This window comes from Pelophylax lessonae, assembly GCF_965119305.1.
Source record: "Pelophylax lessonae genome assembly, chromosome: 2".
Lineage (NCBI taxonomy): Eukaryota > Metazoa > Chordata > Amphibia > Anura > Ranidae > Pelophylax > Pelophylax lessonae.
In genome coordinates this window covers 358527991-358549185 of record NC_138769.1, presented here as the reverse complement: position 1 = coordinate 358549185, position 21195 = coordinate 358527991, and the positions used below count along the sequence as shown (strand labels likewise).

The 21195-nt window shown below is 44.4% G+C and overlaps 1 protein-coding gene across 1 annotated transcript in view; it reads right to left on the bottom strand.

The window, feature by feature from the left end:
• The window catches only part of RLF (RLF zinc finger), a 161611-nt gene that overhangs the window by 57296 nt on the left and 83120 nt on the right, over positions 1-21195 (bottom strand). The window contains exons 4-6 of the mRNA XM_082246226.1: positions 13338-13473; positions 5872-6074; positions 1-41 (exon numbers count right to left, since the gene is read on the bottom strand). The exon at positions 1-41 is cut by the window's left edge and continues 96 nt beyond it. Coding sequence (XP_082102352.1) covers positions 1-41; positions 5872-6074; positions 13338-13473 — 380 coding nt within the window. The remainder of the gene's footprint in view (positions 42-5871; positions 6075-13337; positions 13474-21195) is intronic.

Genomic DNA, 21195 nt, shown 5'->3' with positions numbered 1-21195 from the left:
CAAATCGTATCCAATACATCTTGTCCAGCCATCTTAGAAATCTATAAGAAACAAAACAATTTTCAATGCTACAATTAAATTGATCAGCAAATCGTTAAAGTCTATGTCCAGGTAAAAAAAAAAAAAATGTAGTACTTCTCTGCAATACATGCACATTTCCCAGGGTTTTATCCCTTAAGACCTTGCAAGAATGAAAAAAATAGGATGTTTGACATACTTGTACGTCACAGGACAGGCTAAGACCAGTGAGGGGTCACTGCTCCACCTCCAAGTGATTGGACATTGGCACAAGTAAACCTGAGATTCACTCTGCATAACCGCTCCTACTCCCATAATCACTTTAGTTTTTTAGCAAGGCAACACAAGAGAGCATGAATAAAAAAAATAAAAATAAAATAGAGGTGGATCTTTGTGCTAGACACTATAGTCCCCAAGGGTCTCAATGAACTACCCCTGCAATCGTTTTTTATAGCTTCTCATCCAGCACGCAGAAATTCTAGGGAAGGTAGTTTCTGGGTTATTCAGGCAGCTTTAAATTGACACTTTAGGCAACAGGGAATGCTAATTATATGTTAGGGCTTCTCCATTTGTTTTGCTTGTGTGTCTTGTGAAATATATACATATCTGAGGGTCTTAATGTCCAGGTGTTTTCGTGTTGGTGGGGGCTTCTTTTCCTTAAAAAACATTTTTAATATTGGGATTACATTTTTGATATTTTTGTTAGGTCCCTCCTCTTGCCAGTTTTAAGCCTTCTGTACTTTAAGATATTGTGTCTTGCGAATCGGGAAGGGGACTGGTTATGTAATAGCTGTGAAAAGGTAGTTGTGCCTTTAACCACTTTAAGACCGGGCCTATTTTTGACACTAAGTATAAGAAGACACTAAGAAGGTAAGTATTTTATAATGAGCTAGTATGCTATGCATACTAGCTCATTATGCATTTGTCCTGAAGGTTTTTTTTTTTTGTGAGGATATAAGCGCTTTAAACTGCAGCCTGCAAAACTTTGCGGCCAAAAGGAGCATCCGTGGATGCCAACACATCTACCTTGTAGAATTTAGCGAGCATATGCACAGACGACCAAGTTGCCGCCTTGCAAACTTGTAATACCGATGCCTGATGGCGAAAACCCAAGAGGCACTCAGCACTCTCGTAGAGTGAGCCTCCACTGAGAACGGAGGAACCGGATCCTTCAGTAAATAGCCATGTACCATAGTCTGCGTGATCCATCTGGAAATGGTCGCAGTAGACGCAGCCATACCCTTACAAGGTCCATCAGAATGGACAAAAGGTGCATCTGATTTTTGAAAGGACTCAGTAGTCTGTAAATAGACCCTGATCGCCCAAACCACAGATAAAGAAAGCAAAGCATGCTCCTTCGGATGCCGAGGTTTGGGGTAAAGTGAAGGCAATACAATGTCTTCATTCAGCTGAAAATCAGAAACCACCTTAGGAAGGAACGACGATTAGGTCGAAGTACCACCTTATCTCTATGTACCACCAGATAAGGTGATCAGCAAGACAATGCCGCCAGTCCGACACTCTGCGTGCAGAAGTGATAGCCCCCAAGCAGGCATCCTTCTGAGACAAGGACAGCAGTGAAATCCCCCGAATGCTTTCAAAAGGAAGCTTTTGAAGAACAGATAACACCATTTAACGTACGATTTCCACATATGATGATAGATCTTCCTGGAAGACTACTTCTTGGCCTTCAATAGCGTAGGAATCACAGAGTCAGAAAGACCTCCATCTCTAAACACCTGGCTTTCAACAAGTCATGCCGACAAAGCCAGCGACTGTAAAGAGATGAAAGATTGGGCATTGAGACAGCAAATCTTCCCCGACTGGAAGTCTCCAAGGAGCATCAGAGACCCACCTTACCAGATCTGCGTACCAAGACTTGCGCGACCAGTCTGGGGCCACCAGAATGTCCAGAATTCCTTCCACCCCTATCCTGCGTAAAAGTCTCTGCAGGAGATTCAAAGTATGGAAGGCATAAATCAGTCGGTACTGACCTCAAGGAGCCACCAGAAGATCCCGAGACCTGGCTATGAACCTCTGAACCGACTAGGTGTAGCAAGAAGCAAAACAAATTGACATTGGGTGTCCCCACTGGACACATGGGATGAAAAAACCTCCAGGTGAAGGAACCACTCCCTGACCCTTGGTGATCCCAATAAGCCACACTCGTGGAATAGGCCGATTGAATCCTGACAGGACAATTTTGCAGACGAGTTTCCCAGTGGCTCATGCAAAACTGTATTGCCCTGAGCCTCTGCAAATTCGCAGAAAAGACAGACTGCCAACAGCAACCGGATAGTACCCTGTAACTTTTTCAGCTTGTCCGAGGGAGGAAATACCCTCACCAAAGCGGAATCCCCTACAAAGCGTACTTAAGAAGGAACCCAGCTCTAGTAAGAATCAAAAGACGCCCCCCCCCCCCCCCCCCCAGAAACGGATGAGGGCGCCCCTTCACACAGACTAAGATTCATCTGCAGATCCGGCCTGGTCCGTCTCCGATTTACCTGAGCAGGTCTTCTCAGAACCCCCAGAAGACTTGAACTGCAGGACCGTCGCTTGCGACTCGGAGGTACGAACTAGCCGCCTATGAGCAGCAAAAGAAGAACATGTGGTGCCTTGCCCTTAACAGATTGAGGAAGAAGAGCACTCTTACCCCCAGTGAGGCCTTTGATCAACACATCCAGAGGATCCAAACAGCCTCTCCCCTGTGAAAGGAAGATCAGTCAAGGCCTTTTTGCAAGCCTGGTCAGCAGTCCAGCTCTTTAGCCACACCATGTGCCTAATAGCAATCCCCACTGCCGACGCCCTGGCCACTAACAGGGCTACATCCAGGGATGAACACCAGGGCTTGAGCCAACTGGTCCATCAGTTCCAGCACCGCAAGGGGGAGCCGTTCAGCTTCCAAGTAACTTCACCCAATCAGTAGCAGTCTGTGCTACCAGAACATTCACAAAAGGTAGACTTTAACATGTAACCTGCTACCACATGTAAATGGTGAGACAAGGATTCCACCCGTCTATCCACGGAATCCAGAAAAAGTTGGAGACTCTTCCACCGGTACCAGAGTCGCTTTGCTTTATTCAACCTGGCCACTGGAAAATCCACTTTTGGTGGTACAGTCCATCTAGTGGACACTGCCTCCGCAAAGAGGTAATGGTGTGCAAAACGCTTAGACACCACCAACATGTGCTTAATGTGTCGTTTATTCACAATAGTGTAAAAAAATTCTGGACAAGGGAAAACCTTGCTCGACTTATGGGATTTGCAGGAGCCAAAAGACACCTGCGTACCTGGCGCTGTGGGTTCATCAACCATTTTTAATGTTTCCCGCACTGAAACTATCCGGTCTTCCAACAATGTGTGTTCCTGCGCGGGGGCTGATGAGGACAGGTCCTCTTCACCGTCAGAATGCAAAGACACCGATCCCTCAAAGGTGGTCTGCGGTGACCATATCTATCTCAGAGTGTGAGGACCCTGCCGATGGAGGTGAGGGCGGAGGACATTTGTGGCTGGCAACACCAGAACAGGCAAATTCCACTTTTGACATCAGGCTTTGCAAAAAAAATAAAATGATACTTCTGGCTGCAACTGTGAACCGGAGGGTCCCGCAGTCATTTCCAGGGGTTCTGCAGGTGAAATTTTTTCCTGGGACTCCATTTGGAAATCATTTTTTGAGTATGTCCCTTTAAGACCACAAAAAATGCGGTCACACCGCTAATACTGCGGACCCCCAACCCTGATTAGTATATTATATAGTATAATAGCAGAGCAGGAGAGGGGGAAAAAACCTACAGGGAGCCCCCAGAAAACTTTACCAGAGCCCAGAGAAAAAAGTCCAGTCTGATCAGTATAGAAAAATAAAGTAACACTAAGCTGTACAGGAAGAGGAAGAAGCTCTGCCTCTATCATGAAAAAAGCCTTCTGCACGTCTGTCCAGCCCACGGACCTTTAAGAAAATGGCCCCAATACATTCTCAATGGGGAAATACATAAAACGGCTGCCCTTACAAAACTAATGGGAACACAGATCAAGAACCACAGCAAACTGGCGGCTTCTACGGTGCGTCATGCGGTCTCCGGGACCCCCCAGGGAGGGTCCCAAAATAGAAGGCATCAAAAGGGTCCCTAACCAGGGACCCCCCTCAAATAAGCGCCGAAGTGGCCGCATTATTACTACCCCCCCCCCCAAGGTAAAAACCTGCTAGGGGAGGGAAAATGCCAAGGGGTATATCCTAAGGGGTGCCAGGGAACCGGGGGAGCCCCTAAGGTCTGACAATTCCAGGGAGGGGCACAGGACGCCTAGGGTTTTTGGGAGGACATATTACTCATCGTACCACGGTACAAGGTGGGCGCCACTCCAAAACCGATCACCTCCCATCCGGGATGGGGGTGCTGTTAGCCAAGGGGAAGCTGCAACTCAGGACGTTCCAGGTTGTTTGCGTCCCGGCGAGACGATCCACTCGCAGGCTCGTCCCTATCCATCGGTGCACTGTCGTGACGAGGCCTAGTTCTGGACTATAACCTGCTCACACTTGATGGCCAGGCTAGGAGACCTTAAGGATCTAGATTATCCAGTGCAAATAAAAGCCAGCTGTTGCTTGTAGTTCCTCTGGATCTTGGTCCTCAGGAACTAACCAGTTAAAAAATAAAAAAAGTCCCAAACTTTCCCTGTTACAGCTAAGACTGAAGTCCCAGCAGGGAGCTAGGTCCTATCCGTGACACTAGGCAGAACAAAACTGTGTGAGCATAGCAGAGCCTGAGGGGTTATGCCTGCTTGGACAGCCCCTATAGGCGTAGTGTCTATCCCTAGGAGGAGCATAACCCTATGAGTCTATGAATAGGAAGAGCTGTTTCTGTCGACGAATGATAGAGAAACAGTGTTTTAGAGAAACCGTGTTTTAGCCCTTTTAAAAAAAAAAAAATTGACTAAAACTTTTGATCTCCGAGTGATATGTACCAGATTCAACCTCTAATAGTATATACATCTCTTCTGTAGAGTGAAGTAGATTAGATATTTTGTTCCCCAACCATATAGCTCAGCGCTTGACAAATTTGCTTATTAAATCTAGGAAGCAGCAAAAAAAGTTAGGAGCCAGTTTTTTAAATCAGCTGCCCAGCGCCCAGAACTGCATGCCTGGGGTGTCAGGCAATAAGAATTGCTTACGCCTGGCGCCAAGTGATAAACAAAAAAAAAAAAAATTTGGCACTGACGAGGCTGCGCTACTAAGCACTGATAGAGACGCTGATTAGGCTGCACAGGTTAGGCTGAACTGATAGGTGTCACTGACGGGCACTGAGATGGCACTTCCCGTCCACTCAGTGGCAGAAAGGAAAGGATGACGGATCAAGCGCAGCTGTCAACCTTGGAAGATGTCGGTGGTGGACAGGCAGTGAGAGCAAGCTGCGCTCATCACAGCACCATCCACCAGAGGGTGCCGGTTTTCAGGATACACTGCACTGCTCTCTCCCCTCACTGGTTCAGAGACTTAAGTGGGAGCCATTGGCTCCTGCTGCTGTCAATCGCAGTCAGTGAAGGAGGGAGCAGAGCTGAGCTGCCCTGTCTGTGTCACAGAGCATGGCCTGGGATCAAGCCTGCATGAGTGCCCCCCATAGCCAGGGGTTTAGGACCTCAGAGAAGGGGAATCTGGGTGCTCTGTGCAAAATCATTGCACAGAGCAGGCAAGTATGATAGGTTTGCTATTTAAAAAATGTCTTTACAGTCGCTTTAAAATACAGACTTAAATCAAGTAGGATAAAGTACACATTTTGTTTACATGACATTTGGACAATTGGAGAAATAACATGAGCAAACAGAAACTATCACCCTAATCATCTTTGGAATGCTTATATGTACCTCTTTAAAGGCTTCATCATCTGGTAACATTGTGCACAAGCATGTAATGTATGACTGTCGAAAAAAAGAGTCACTTGAAGTCTCTTCTGAATCTGAACATATTTTTGAGAGTAGCATTGCTTGCTGGATACAGTTAGTCTTCATTAAATGTTTAATGCGCAACTGGAGAAAGTTGAGGCCTTCTTGTAAAATCCAGCAGTTAACTGTAAATAAGTAAAATAAAGAATGTCACTTACAATCTAAAAAGAAAACCTGTGTAGAAATGTATGCATGAATGGATGTCAAGTTCACATTAACAAATGCTTACAAAAGCCATTCCTCTGGAGGAGGGGAGTTTGGACTCGCCAAAGATTGTCAAATGTCTCACTAAAAGTATGGGTGAAGAGATCTGCTCACCCCATTTTACATGACTATGCCCACTCCTGAAATAATCAGGATAGGATGGAAAACAAAAAGAACCTAACAACTGTTGCAGTAGAGCAGTAGCACTCGCTCTGCTTTTGCATGAGAAAACATGGCGACCATAACAGGGGATTTTAGATTTTAGGGTATTTAAAAGCTTACAAATGCCAGCCTGTTTCTTAAAGGCCCACAAGGATGCATCCTGAAAGAAACTGCAATTAGCAGAGAAAATATCCTATAAAAACTGCTCAACTAAATGTATGCTGACAAAAAAATAAGTGTGAACATATTTTAGGTTTCAAAAACACTGAAACGCCTATTTACCTCTATAGTTATAAAGGATTAACTTCTTTACTTTCTTCTCCTCCAATACCAATTCCACTCCTAACTCAAATGTTGCTTTACAGTATTTTACACGCCAACTCTAGCCATAACTTTATTTTGCTATACAGTGGGAAAATAAAGTCCCTGCGACCATGAGTATGCAGTGACATCTTCCCAATGCCGACAGGAAAAAAAAAAAAAAAAGTTCTAACCCTTCGCTAGTTTATACAAATTTACATTTTGGCGGGAACTCCACTTAGAGCATAAGAAAGCCTGGTATGAGGCTAAATGCTGCTTTAATTTTTTGGATGGGAACAGCAGGAGCGAAAGCAGTCCCATTTTGCTATACAAATTCACAAATTCTGGCAAACTACTAGCTAGGCTTACCAAAAGGTCCATATAAACTAAACGGACCCATATCTTAAGGATAGCGCAGGCCAAATTAGGCAGTCCCCAATGGGACTAAAATCCTGGTGACCATTATACTTCCTTATATTCTGAAGATTCTATAGACCCAGGTTTCTGCCCAATAATTTTATGGAAGGGATAGCACTCCAACCTCACTGCTTCCCAGCTGGATGTGCTTAATGCCCCTTATCCCCAGAAGAAATAGCCAGCACGGTTAAATCCTTAGCAAATAATAAAGCCCCAGGGCCTGATAGTTACACTGCAGTTCTATAGGGTTGACCTGTGATGCGATCCCTCCATAGCCTCCAATCTCTATATAAAACACAATGTGGGATGGTGATCGAGATTTGCCAATTGGATCCCAGGCCTATATGAAACTTCTCACCAAGAAAAGGGAAAGATCGCACTCTGCCAGGTTCCTAACGGCCAATCTCGTTACTCAACTTAAAAGCCAAAATTATCGCATCAAGCTCAACACCTATCCTCCCTTCCCTGAACCATTCAGTTCAGGTTGGCTTTATTATAGGCAGACCAGCAACCTCCACTATTCTCAAAGTTCAAACTGCTCTTGTGAATATAACAGATGACAAAAAGGGCTTTCCCAATGTCCATTTTAACTGGCTCTTCATGGTCTTGACAAAATTAGGTTTTACAGATCACATTGTAGAACTCCTATGCAACATGTATTCCAACCGTCTGCACAACTTATCCCCTCAGTAGGCTCATTAGGTAATATACCCCTTTATAAAAAGGTACGAGACAGGGGTGCCCACTATCTCCTCTTCTATTAAACCTAGCCTTGGAAACACTATCTATATTCCTGCTGACCTCTGCTCCCCTCGATGGTATTCACATTGGCCCCAGGGAACTATGTACGGTGCGGTTTGCTGACGACATGCTAATCTTCACATCGAATTACCTTACAGTCTATTTGCGATAGGTCTCACACTTGTTCAGGACTGCATGGTATAGTAAAAGGTGAGGTATTACCCCTCGCTCGCTCTACCTCATCGAGAGGAGAAACCTTCTCCATTTTCTCTGGCTGAACACTATATTGCAAATCTAAAAAGGGAAGGAACCCTCCTCTCTTAATACCCCCTCGATCACTGAAATTCTTAAGGAATTGGGGGCTTGGATTACTCTACCCTTGGTCTTTCGTTGGAAGGGGTAATCCACTTAAAATGGTGAGCTTCCTTAGCCACCTTTTATATCCTTTACAACCCCCCCTTTTGAAACCCAAGCATGTACAAAGACCTAATAAAAGCAGTTACTCATTTTATTGTGCAAGAAATGCTACCTAATGCTCTATCCAAGTTGCAACGTCCGAAGAAAGGAGGAGGAGATAACCTACATATTAATTAGTATGTAAAACTTAGCTTGTCCACTTCAATATGGTGTAGACAGGCTCTCCTATTCATCGGTTTATGCTATGTCCTTGAATCGGACCATGCATTTCCCTACCACCTTTATGATATATTACACTGTAAAATACAATCCCTCTAAAGGCTCTTTAACAAAATATTTTAAAAAGAAAAACACTGTTGTGGCCTGGTAGGAGATCAGGAAGAAACTCAACTTATCTCCCTATGTTTCCCGACATCTCCTGATCCATGGTAACCCCATGTTTCCGCAGACCACTGAACACAGAGCCTACAGCGTATGGCGTGCTATAGGATTGGTAAAAAATGACCTGTCTTCTGGACACTATGAAGCCAGAACCTCTCAGAGATAACCGAATTTCAACTTCCCTCAATGCATCTCCTATACTCTTATCAGGTAATCTCCTGCGTCACCTCTTGCTGCCAAGACACCTTTAAAAAGGTTCCATCTTTCTCTGATCAATAGCCTGCTTAATAAAACCTACACATTCCATCTCAGATATTTATAAATGATTTCAGTCTGTCCTCAACTCTGCCATGGCGGAGCCACTTTTTGTGAAGTGGCACAAGGACTCCGCCAGAAATTGACGTAGGAGACAAGATCTTGGCGGTCTATATGAAAGTCTGCCAATGCATCAAAGGAAACTTAGAGAGAAACCCAGTTTAAAAGAATACATTGGGCCTTCATCCTGTTTCTCTCTTTGAACTCCGTTTCTCACTTTGACAAATGCCCAGAGTACGGGTCCAAAAAAATCCCCACTGATTCAGTTTCTGCCTTTGTCAGCGATCTCAACCTTTTGGGACCTAATTATCAACTTGATACATGGCATTACCGAATTGCACAACATGACCAAGGCACCTCTTACTGTTCAGACACAATGCGCCCAGGCAAACCCAGAACTCATAACTCAATGGATCCACCTGTCTTTTGACAGCTTGAAAGAATAGTTTGAAAATGGGGACAGTTTCATCTCCACCTACTATTACCGCAGTCAGAAAGGATCTCACAACACTCCTTTACAGAGAAACTAGTCGCTGAAATACAGAACCACAACCTCATTTAACGATTCCTCACAAAATGGCAAGCTTCTCGAACATGCAGTGCTCAGCATAAATTATGCACATCCCTTTTGAAAAATACGATTTTATTTAATATTTCAATGAACACAAGAACAATTTCCAAAATTTTGACAAAACAGTTTTATAGAAACATTTGTTTAGTTCTTTACATGAAGGAAAGGTTAATATAACTTAGATTACAAAACCTTCAGTTTTACTCCAATTAGTTGATGCAAAAACAAATACAACCCACAACAAAAACTACTACATCTGGTATTTTGTATGACCTCCATGATTTGTAAGGACAGCACCAAGTCTCAAGGCATGGAATGAACAAGTTGGCGACATATTGCAACATCTTTTTCCATTCTTTAAGAAAAACCTCTTTTAGAGCCTGGATGCTGGATGGCGAGTAGGGGTGCGCATCTTCACTGGTCTCACTATACGATTATTCCAATAACGATTCGATTGGATTCCGCGATGCATCACGATTAATGCCCACGGTTTTTATCCAAAAATTCAAACAGTCAAAATAACTCCATTTATTTTCATTTGCTCTTAGCGCAATATCCTATTTGGGGAGGATAATTCTCATAACCATCCTAAAAGAGGGCTACAAAGTAATTCACTTTCAGTTCATTATAGACAACAAAGGGGCATTCTTTACATCTAGGAGGAAAAACAAAGGCTTCTTTGCCGTAAGAGCTGTGAAAATGTGGAATAGACTGACTCGCTCACAAACTAGTTTGGGCTGCTCAGTAGATTGTTTTAATAAAGACCTGAAATGCGTTCCTGTCCTAAATGCACAAAATATAAGTGAGGATGACAGAGGAATGATGGTGGAAGAGATGGGATCAGGCAGAGGGATGGTGGTGGGGGAGATGGGAACAGGCAGAGGGATGGTGGTGGGGGAGATGGGAACAGGCAGAGGGATGGTGGTGGAGAGATGGGAACAGGCAGAGGGATGGTGGTGGAGAGATGGGAACAGGCAGAGGGATGGTGGTGGAGAGATGGGAACAGGCAGAGGGATGGTGGTGGAGAGATGGGAACAGGCAGAGGGATGGTGGTGGAGAGATGGGATCAGGCAGAGGGATGGTGGTAGAGAGATGGGATCAGGCAGAGGGATGGTGGTGGAGAGATGGGAACAGGCAGAGGGATGGTGGTGGAGAGATGGGAACAGGCAGAGGGATGGTGGTGGAGAGATGGGATCAGGCAGAGGGATGGTGGTGGAGAGATGGGATCAGGCAGAGGGATGGTGGTGGAGAGATGGGATCAGGCAGAGGGATGGTGGTGGCGAGATGGGATCAGGCAGAGGGGTGATGGTGGCGAGATGGGATCAGGCAGAGGGGTGATGGTGGCGAGATGGGATCAGGCAGAAGGATGGTGGTCAGGCAGAAGGATGGTGGTTGAGAGATGGGATCAGGCAGAAGGGTGGTGGTGGAGAGATGGGATCAGGCAGAGGGGTGGTGGTGGTGGACAGATGGGATCAGGCAGAGGGGTGGTTGTGGAGGGATGGAATTAGTGACACTGGCACTCGCTTGCTTTCAGTGTCAGTCGATTCCCCCTCCTCCATGCTTAGAGCTTCTCTGCCTCTTCTCCCTTCCAGTGCCTCCAGTGATGCTTCTGCTGACGTGGGGGTCTCCTCAAGCTCATCCCTCTTAACTCTACTGAATGTCAGGCTCATCATCTGACTTTCTGCTACAGTGTCCATCTGGAAGGGGAGGGGGCTTTAGTCACCAGGCACGCACTGCCTCTCCAGGAGAGGTAGAGCACCGCACAGGGGCTGGAGGACGTTATCGGCGATTGATTCCACCGACTCTCAGCATCGTTGCAGAATCGCGAACGTCTGAATCAAGGTGCATAGATGCTGTGATTATATTCAACACCCCTAAAAGAGAGTGATGCTCAACTTGTCTTTTCAGAATTACCCATAGGTGTTCGATTGGGTTCAGATCAGGAGACATATTTGGCCACTAAATCACTCTCACCCAGTTCTTCAGAAATAAAAGTGGCCTTAGATGTGCATTTTGGATCATTGGTATTTTGAAAAGAGCACGATGTTCAAGGGCACAGCGTGATGGTAGCATCTTCTTTTAATATAGAGCAGTACATCTGTCGATTCATGACACCATCAATGAAATGCAGCTCCCCGACACCTGCAGCACTCAAGCAGCCCTACAGGAGGACACGGCTACCAACATGTTTCACTGTAGGCACCATGTATTTTTGTTTGTATTCCTTGCCATTGTAACGCCATACAGTTTTGAAGCCATCGATTCCAAACACTTATCTCAGTCGCATGAGTCCAGGAGTACAGAGAGTCCCAGTAGTCTTTTTAAGCATAGGCCCAGGCAAATTATACGCAGGCTTTTCTTTGCATGGGCTGTAGGAGAGGCTTCCTTCGTGGACGAAAAACCATGAGTGTCATTCCACGGCAGTGTACGCCATATTGTGTCACAGGAAACATCGCCCCAGTTTGGCTTTCTACTTCTTTAGCTTACTGCAGTGAACTTCCATGGTGATTTCTTTCAACCTTTCTCATCCGAAGACGCTCCTGTTGAGGTGCTAACTGCAGTAGATGGCCTGGACGTCTCTGAGATGGTTGCAGTTCCATCTTTATTAAATTTATCACTTTTGCTACAGTATTCTGAATGATAAGTAAAGCTTTAATGAATAATTAGACTCACCTGTAGTTGAATTCTTGTTAATTAGGATTTTGTGGTCTAAAATGTAGCTTTGCTCCTAAGACTTTCATTGGGATGTATTCATTTTTGCAACATGGTCTTGAATGAATTTGTTAGGAAAAATACTGTGTGTGCAAATTAACAAATCTGGGGTGCAATTAATGGCCTGCATTTGTGGGAGTATTTTGTAGTATAGTGTGCCATAGAATGTCGATTCTGAAAGGAAAGGTTTTTTGAAAAATCTGTTGGGGTGTACTCATTTATGGTGAGCACTGTACCGTCTTCACCATCTGAAATTTTAACAATCACTTCTTTTGAATATACAGAGCGGTACTTTAGTGCTAACCTAACCAATTCCCTGGGCAAATTGAAAATGTAAGTCATATGAAATTCTCCCTTTATACTTACTTTGACCTATGTTCTGAGGGCTAGTCGCCCCTATTTTTCGCATTGTTGTAAAATGCTGTTAAGATATTGATTGTAGGAGCATGTTAATGGCTTGTCTTTGACAATTGCAACTCTCATAATGCTCATATAGATGAATAGTACAACACTAGTCATGCTGAAAGTGATCCAACCCTTGAGTCAGTTTTCCCCCCACATGTTGTTGGAAAATGTTCTGCATAAATTTGTGTGTTGTCATTACTGATTTTAGCTCTGTCTTATCTAGACATTTTGATTGCACTTTTATACATTTTGGTTGTCATACCATGCCAGTTTGTTCTTGGTTTTTCTTGTGTTTTAATATGCTTGAAATTCTCATTGAACATTTGTTAAAAACAACACTGAAGTTTAATCTGCTTATATTTTGCCTTCCTCCCCCATCAAAATAATGCTACAGAATATTTTAAATTAAAAAAAAAAAAAAAGGTCATCTTATTTTAGACTTTGTGATGGCATTATTGCCTGGGTCTCTATGCAATGCTGACATAATGGCTAGTGGGAGGAGTCAGAAGGATGCTGTACATCAAAGAACCCTGCCTAAGTACTCTTCTCAAGAACCCTCAGCCGTATGTATGCTTGTTCCAGATTTGACCTATGGAGTATGGAAGCTTGACTCAGCCAGGCAAATAACATTTGCAAAAGTAATGGTGGCAGACATTTCATCACAGGTGCAATTTTGGATCAAATGTAAAATACCGCAATATAATTTTTAAAGAATTATGAAAAGTTAACAGACCCACAATGCAAGTATGTCTGTTATCCTCACCTTCTTCTGGGTCTACAGACTGTCGAGACAAGATCTTGACAAGTACAGGATTTCTCCATGCTCCGCCATGATTAATGTTATCTACCAACAATTGCAAATGTTTGTTTCCAAAATCCTCCAACATCTCATGGGAATCCTAGGATTAAGATTGGTACAACATTATGTTAAAGGGTCTTGTACGCAAAGTCGCTTAACATAAAAACAGTTTGTTCACATTCAGTAAACAGTGGGACATTTATGAAAAACCTTGGGTACTAGCTACAAAAAACAAGACACTTCTATTACTTTTCAAATACATTTTCCTTGAGTATAGAACAGTACACAGGCTTCTTTAATCATTACAACTTGATTACATATCACATTCAGGGGACTGGACCTAGAAAGAAAAAAAAAGCTGCTGGAAATTATAAAAGTGCATCTAAACCACAGGACAATTCGAACCATATAGAAGTCAAGGGGAAAGAGCAGCTAACCTGCACCAAACCCGTGGGTACACTGCGCTGCACCCGTGGTGCAGGCAAAAATGCACCACTTCGGTGTGAAAAGGGCTATAGGGGGTTGGTAAGCCCTCTGGTGAAAGCTGTAATGTTAGTGGAAATAAAAAGTTAAAAAAAAAAACAACCCTGTCGCACTGTGCACACACGTTTACATCATTACGTGCATACATGTAAACAGCAGACGTACCACACATGATGTACTTCCACGAGCATTGGATTAGAAGCAATATTTAAAGGGCCAGGAATCCTGGGTAAATTCTTACAAATTACAATTCTTCGTGTCACCTACGAAAACTTTTTTTAGGTACCACAGGTGTTTGCAACATAAAGGCTTGATATGTCTCATATCCTTTACTTGACCCGATCCCATCTTTTAGATTTTACCAAGAAATTGGGTAAAAAATACTGGACAGGTAATTTTAATGCAAAAATGTATGTGGTATTTCTGTAACAGGCGTTTACCTGATCCTGATCAGTTTCCTCACAAGGTGAAAGATCCTCCTCAACCGCTTCCTCCTACTCAGGTACTGTGTCTGGCTCAAAAGCAAAATCAAAGAACGATTCAGGAATAGAGGTGGTTTGATCAGCTTGGGTGTGACCCCTGCTATCAATAACCTCAAAAAGGCCAGAAATTCTGCCCATTAAATCTGCCATTGCGGCAGATAGAAAAAAAGAAGCTGGTGCAGCCGATGGGCCAGGCAAATGGCCAGAGGCAGGCAGGAAGTCAGAGTGGGGGCAACCATCAGAAGAAAGGGCACTAGGGCTCTGAATGGATGAACTACCATCCTCACTGGAGCTAAAAGCTGACCCTCAAATCTAGAAAATCCATCTGAATTATTTTTTTCCTGTACTCCTAATCTACCATTCCATAACCACTTGTAATGGCCCCTCAGCATAGAGAGAATCAGGATATGTTGCCAGATTGAAGTTAGCGAATCTGGAAACTGAAACAATAGCTAGTGATGATGCAGCAGAAATCTAGATAGAAGAATCGTTTTGTTAAAGAATCATCCAGAAAGATTGAGAGGGAGCTTTATGGAAGGAGATAAGCTGCTCCACAGTAGAGAGAATAGGTTGATCACCTAAAGACAATAGCAAAAAACGGAGGCTACCTGGGAGTGGGAGGTGTTATATAGGGGAAATAACAGCTTTTTTTTGCCTATGTCTATCTACCTGAAAGTAGCTTCACATAACCCAGTTTTAAAATATTAGAGAACCCTATGCCATGTGCTGTATGACTGGGAAACAACATTTTACTACAAATAAAGCTAAACTCAAACCAAGTACAAAAGGGACAAATAAATGCAGCTCTTTATTGATACATTATCAAAGTGATATTTTGATACATCATTAAAGTGATAATATAATTTTGTATTTTTTATTTTTAATAAAAATAACAAACATGTCATACTTACCTGCTCTGTTATCTCTCCACATTGGCTCACTGCCTGTGATTGACAGCAGATGGAGCCAATGGTGAAGAGAGACCCGGGACAGCCGAAGCTCCCATGCACAACACTAGGGGGGCTCAGGTGAGTATTGGGGGAGGGGGGGGGGGGAAGACGAGCAGCACACAGTTTTTTACCTTCAGCCTTTACAACCACTTTAAATGTATTTTTGTTTTAAGGTAAGCAGCATAATGAACCTGAATTATACTTTGCATTAACCTCTTGCAGTCCCTGTACAGCAGAGCTCAGACATGGAAATAAGCAGTACAGGTTCAGTGCAGTGGAAGGAACATGCTAACAGAGAGCATGAATAAGCTCACCAGTCTGCTTACTCTCCTTTCCCTTCTATTCACTGGGGAAGGTACAAGATCTGTCACTAGAGGAAGGCACAAGACCGGTCACTAGGATAAGGTACAAGACCGGTCACTAGGGGAAGGTACAAGACTTGTCACTGAACTTCTGCAGAGAAACATCAGGTCTACAGATCTCACAGACTGGGCTGTGTGGCAGAGCTGTGTAAATCTCAGGACCGGATGGAGAGAAAACTGGATTTTTGACTTACCATAAAATCCTTTTCTCTAAAGTTCATTGACAGATGCAGCTCCATATCCTTCTTAACCATTGGGTTATGCTGCCCCCTATAGTGAGTAGGACACTAGGCTGGAAAAATCTTTACCACACCACGTCCCTGGGGATATACACCCACTCACTCTGCTATAGGCATTTTGTTTTGTTGCAGTGTCGGAAGAAAAAATCCCCAACCCAACTCATATAGAGGGGCGGGTGCTGCGTCTGTCAATGAACTTCAGAGAAAAGGATTTTACGGTAAGTCAAAAATTCAAGTTAGACTTACCGGTAACTTGTTTTCCAATACTCTTTCAGGACAGCACCTTGAGAGATGGCTCCTCCCTGTCACCAACAGGAAACACCCCATCCACCAGATTTTAAAAAGGAGGCTTCTCCAACCATTCATCAGTTGTAGAAGAGTACCTCCGGCCCATGCTGGAACACAAACAGATATGGTTAATAACAGCAAACTTTATACAATAGGGCAGGCTCCTGCTGTCCTGAAAGACTATTGGAAAACAAGTTACCAGTAAGTCTAACTTGAATTTTCCCTGAACGTCTTTCAGGACAGCACCTTGAGAGGATTATCGAGACTTAGCTTAGGGAGGGTCCAGAGCCGGAAGGACCTTTCTGCCAAAAGCCTGGTCCCCAGCTGCCAAAAGGTCCAACCTATAATGTCCTGCAAACGTAAAGTAACTTGACCATATAGCCGCCTTGCAGATCTGATCTGGAGTGGCACCAGCTTTCTCTGCCCATGTAGTGGCAAGAGCTCTAGTGGAGTGAGCTCTAATCCTCTGCGGTGGACATAATTTCATCTGGGAGTAAGCCTCTAAAATAGATGATCTAAGCCATCTAGCAATCGATCCCTTTGATGCCTGTCAACCTTTTTTGTTGCCAGAAAAAAGGATAAAACAGAGAATTTGAGGATCTAAATTCCTTAGTAACCTCTAGGTAGTGCATTAAGATTCTGCTTACGTCTAGGTTATGAAAAAAAACTTTCCTTATCTACTGATGGATTAGGACAGAAGGTGGGTAAGACAATTTCTTGGGATCGGTTTTCCCTAAATGCTACTTTTGGAAGGAAACCCGGATCCGTCTTGAGAACTATCCTATCTGGATAGAGAAAAAAGGTTCAATAATTGATAAGGCGTGCAGTTCACTAATCCTCCTTGCTGATGTTATTGCAACCAAAAAGGCAGTTTTGAGGGAAAGATTTCGTAGTGAAATGGTCTCTAAAGGTTCTTTTGTAAAAGCCTGAAGAACTACTGATAAGTCCCACTTGGGAAAACTCTTGATAGGTGCTGGTCAGGAGCGGGTAAGAGCCCTGAAGAATCTGGTGACCAGAGATTCTGAGGCAATAGGTTTTTCAAGGAATACTCCCAAGGCCGCTACCTGCACCTTGAGGGTACTCACCGCCAAACCCTTCACTGCACCCTCTTGTAGAAACTCCAAAATTGATACAATACTATCCCATTTTTGATCTCTTGAACCACACCAGGTATTATAAGTTTTCCAAACTTTTGTATATATCTCTCTAGTAACCTTCTTCCTACTGGCAAGTAAAGTGGTTACTACCGCGTCAGAGTCCTTTCCTTTTTAGTAGTTGCTAATCAGATACCAGGCAGTGAGGTTTAGTTTTTCTACCTCTGAGTGACAGACTGGTCCCTGAAGAAGCAAGTCCTGACGAGGAGGGAGCTGAAAGGCAGGTTTGGCTGTCAGTTGAAGTATAGTTGAAAACCAGGCCCTTTTGAGCCAATATAGTGTGATCAGGATCACGGAGGTTCTTTCCATCTGTATCTTTCTCAGTACAAGAGTAATAAGTGGAAAGGGGGGAAAGGCGTACCCCAAGCAGAAGTTCCAGGGATGCGCTAGAGAGTCCATTCCCAGATAGTTGTCGTTTCTGTGGAGTGAGAAGTGGAAGTTTTGCGTTCTCTTGCTGCAAACAGATCCACTTCTGGTTGTCCCCAAGTCTTGACTATCAACGTAAAGACTTCTAGATTTAAGCTCCAATACGCTTCTCGAATCTTCTGCCTGCTTAAGTAATCCGCCACTTCGTTCAGTGTGCCCTTTAGATGGATTGCTGACAAGGAAAGCAACTGACTTTCTGCCCAGTGCAGGATTTCTGTTGCTAATAACTGTAGGGTTCTGCTTCTTGTGCCCCCTTGTTTGTTTAAATATGCCACTATAGTGGCGTTGTCTGATAGGACTTGTACATGAGTCCCCTGGAGGTTTTGAGAGAAGGCTGCCAGAGCCAGGCCGACTGCTTTCAATTCCCTGCAATTTGAAGATTTCTTTGTCTCTATTTGAGACCAAGCACCCTGTGTCAGGTTTTGGTTCCAGTGGGCCCCCCACCCCCATCTGCTGGCATCTGTTGTCAATCTTTGGTCTACCGGGAAGGTCCAGGCCAATCCCCTTGACAAGGTTGCTTGGTCTCTCCACCACCACAGGGTCCTCTTGACCTTGGTGGGGATTTTTACCTTTGACTCCAAAGTTTCTGGATTGTGATCCCAGACTCTTAGGAGAAAATATTGTAGTGGCCGAAAATGGAGCCTTGCCCATTGGATTGCTGGTATTGATGCAGTTTCCTATGACTGACATAACCCTTCTGACTGACCAAAATTGGTTTGTAGCCTCGCTACCATCTCTCTTGGATCTCCACTTGCTTGTCTTCTGGTAAGAAGATTTTTTTGTTCCACTGAGCATATTTGAAACCCCAGGAATCGAACCTACTGAGCTGGTGTGAGGTTTGATTTCTGGAAATTCACTAACCAGCCTAGAGACTCCAGGTGCCCTCTGGCTTCGTCCAGATCCTTTTGAAGCTTTTCTTTGGAAGGGGCAAAGAAAAGTAGGTTGTCCAAGAATAGTACCACAGGGATTCCTTGTAGGCGAAGGGGCGCTAGGCACTCTGCCATCACTTTCGTAAAAATCCGAGGGGCTGATGACAGGCCAAAGGGAAGGGCTTTGAACTGAACATGAAGTGTTTCCTCCCCCATATTTATCGCCAACCTCAGGAATCTCTGTGAATGAGAGGCTATGGGGATGTGTAGATATGCATCCCTTAAGTCTATTGATGCCATAAAGCATCCTGTGGTTAACAGGGTTCCGACTGTGAAAATCGAGTCCATCCGAAATTTCCTGTACAGAACTGACCTGTTTAGTGGTTTCAAATTGAAATCCCCCGATGGATTCTTAATCAGAAATATGTGGGAATAAAATCCCTGATGTTGTTCCTCCAATGGTACTAGACAGACAACTCCCTGTCGCATCAGGTCCTTTAATAGGTCCATCATAGCCAGGGCTTTGGCTGCATCTCTTGGGAGGTTTGTGACACAGAACCTTTCGGGCGGAGGCTCCGAAAACTTGATCTTGTAGCCTTGGGACAGCATATCCAGAATATACTGACTCTTTGTTATGGCTGCCCAGTAGCGGAGAAATTCCCTTAACCTTCCTCCCACCGGCAGAGTCTTGTCATTGCGCTTTGCTGGTCGACGCAGGAGGATGGAACAGAATGCTTCCTTTCCCCTTGGGTCTTTGCGCTGACCAATTTCTCCTTTTCTCCTGGGGCCTGCTATCCTGTTGAATTTTTGAGGTTGAAAAAGCCTCTTAGGTGGCTGCTTTTTCTTTTTGATAGGAAAGGACCTCTTTTTGTCTGCTGTTCTGTCTAGAACAGAGTCCAACTCAGGACCGAATAGGAGATCCCCTTGGAATGGGATTCAGCACAGCTTGTTTTTGGAAGCTGCGTCTTCAGGCCAAGTCTTTAACCAAAGAGCCCTTCTGGTCGAGTTGGTTAGTGCTGCTGACCTTGCAGTCATCTTCACTTGATTCCACTGAAGCATCTGCAATAAATGCTATAGCCATGGAGAGAGTGGAGAAAGAGTCCAGGACTTCTTGTTTAGGGGAATCTGCTGTAATATGTGCTTTTAACTGGCTAAGCCAGTACTCCAAATTCCTGGATACGCAGGTCACTGCCATAGAAAGTTTAAGATTGCCCATGATGGACTGCCAGGATCTCTTGAGCTGTTGATCTCTTAAAACTCCCATGTCCTCAAATGCTAGGTCAGTTAACCTAGAGACCTGGGAAAATGATGAGTCAATTTTTGGAACCTTATTCCAGGGGGCTCCTGGGTCTTCATCGAAAGGAAAACGCCTCTTAAAGGCTTTAGGGAATAAGGGTTTCCTTTCTGGCTCAGCCCACTCATTTCTGATGGCATCTGAAAGGTGTGACCCTTAATTTCACCCAGGCCTGCATACATCATATCATGCAGGGACAGTTCTTTCTTCTCTTCTTCTAAACCCAAGGTGATATAAACCACCTTTAAGAGACTGTCTACCTGCCATCCAGGGGTGCCATCCAGGGGTGCGCTTCGAGGGGTCCTGACTCGCCTGAGCACTGAAGGGGAAGAGGGAGCCCATGCACTGCAGTCGGTCGCGTGAATCTGAGGAAGCAAAAGTCTCCAAAAACAGGGTATGGTGGATGTAGGGAGCCCGGTGTCTCAGGACAGCACCTTAAGAGCCCCAGACTCCCCACACAGGTGTTCCTGGGCCGGAGGAAGCACAAAAACTCATAATTGGTGGGAGAAGCCTCCTTTTTAAAATCTGGTGGATGGGGTGTTTCAAAGTGAATAAACTCTCTTTTAAACAGCAGCCTACAAAAAACCTTGTGGCCAAAAGAAGCATTTAAACATGCCAACACATCTACCCTGTAGAATTTTGTGAATGTGTGCACAGACGACCAAGTTGCCGCCTTGCAAACTTGTATCACCGACGCCTGATGGCGAAAATCCCAAGTGGTGCTCAGTGTCCTAGTAGAATGCACCTTCACAGAGAAAGGTGGAACCTGAACCTTAAGTGAATAAGCATGTACCACCATCTGCCTGATCCTCTGGATATGGTCGCAGCAGACGCAGCCAATCCTTTCTGAGGTCCGTCCGTGAGGACAAGAGTCTGATTTTCCAAAGGACTAAGTAGCTGCTAAGGAAACCCTGATTACCCTAACCACATCCAAGGAATACAAGGAAAATGCTTTAGGATGCTTGGGCTTAAGACATAAGGAAGGCAGCACAAAGTCTTCATTTAAATGGAAATCCGAGACCACCTTAGGAAGAAACGATTGATTAGGTCGGATTACCACCTTGTCTCTGTGGACCACCGGATAAGGTGAGCGGCAGGATAGTGCTGCCAATTCCAACACTCTGCATGGAGAGGTAATAGCTACTACAAAGGCTACCTTCTATGACAGTGTAAGCATAGTATTCTCCCTAAAGTTTTCAAAAGGAGGTTTCTGAAGAAATGACAGTACCAGGTTAAGATCCCACGGAGGTAATGGGGACCGTATCGGGGAGCCAT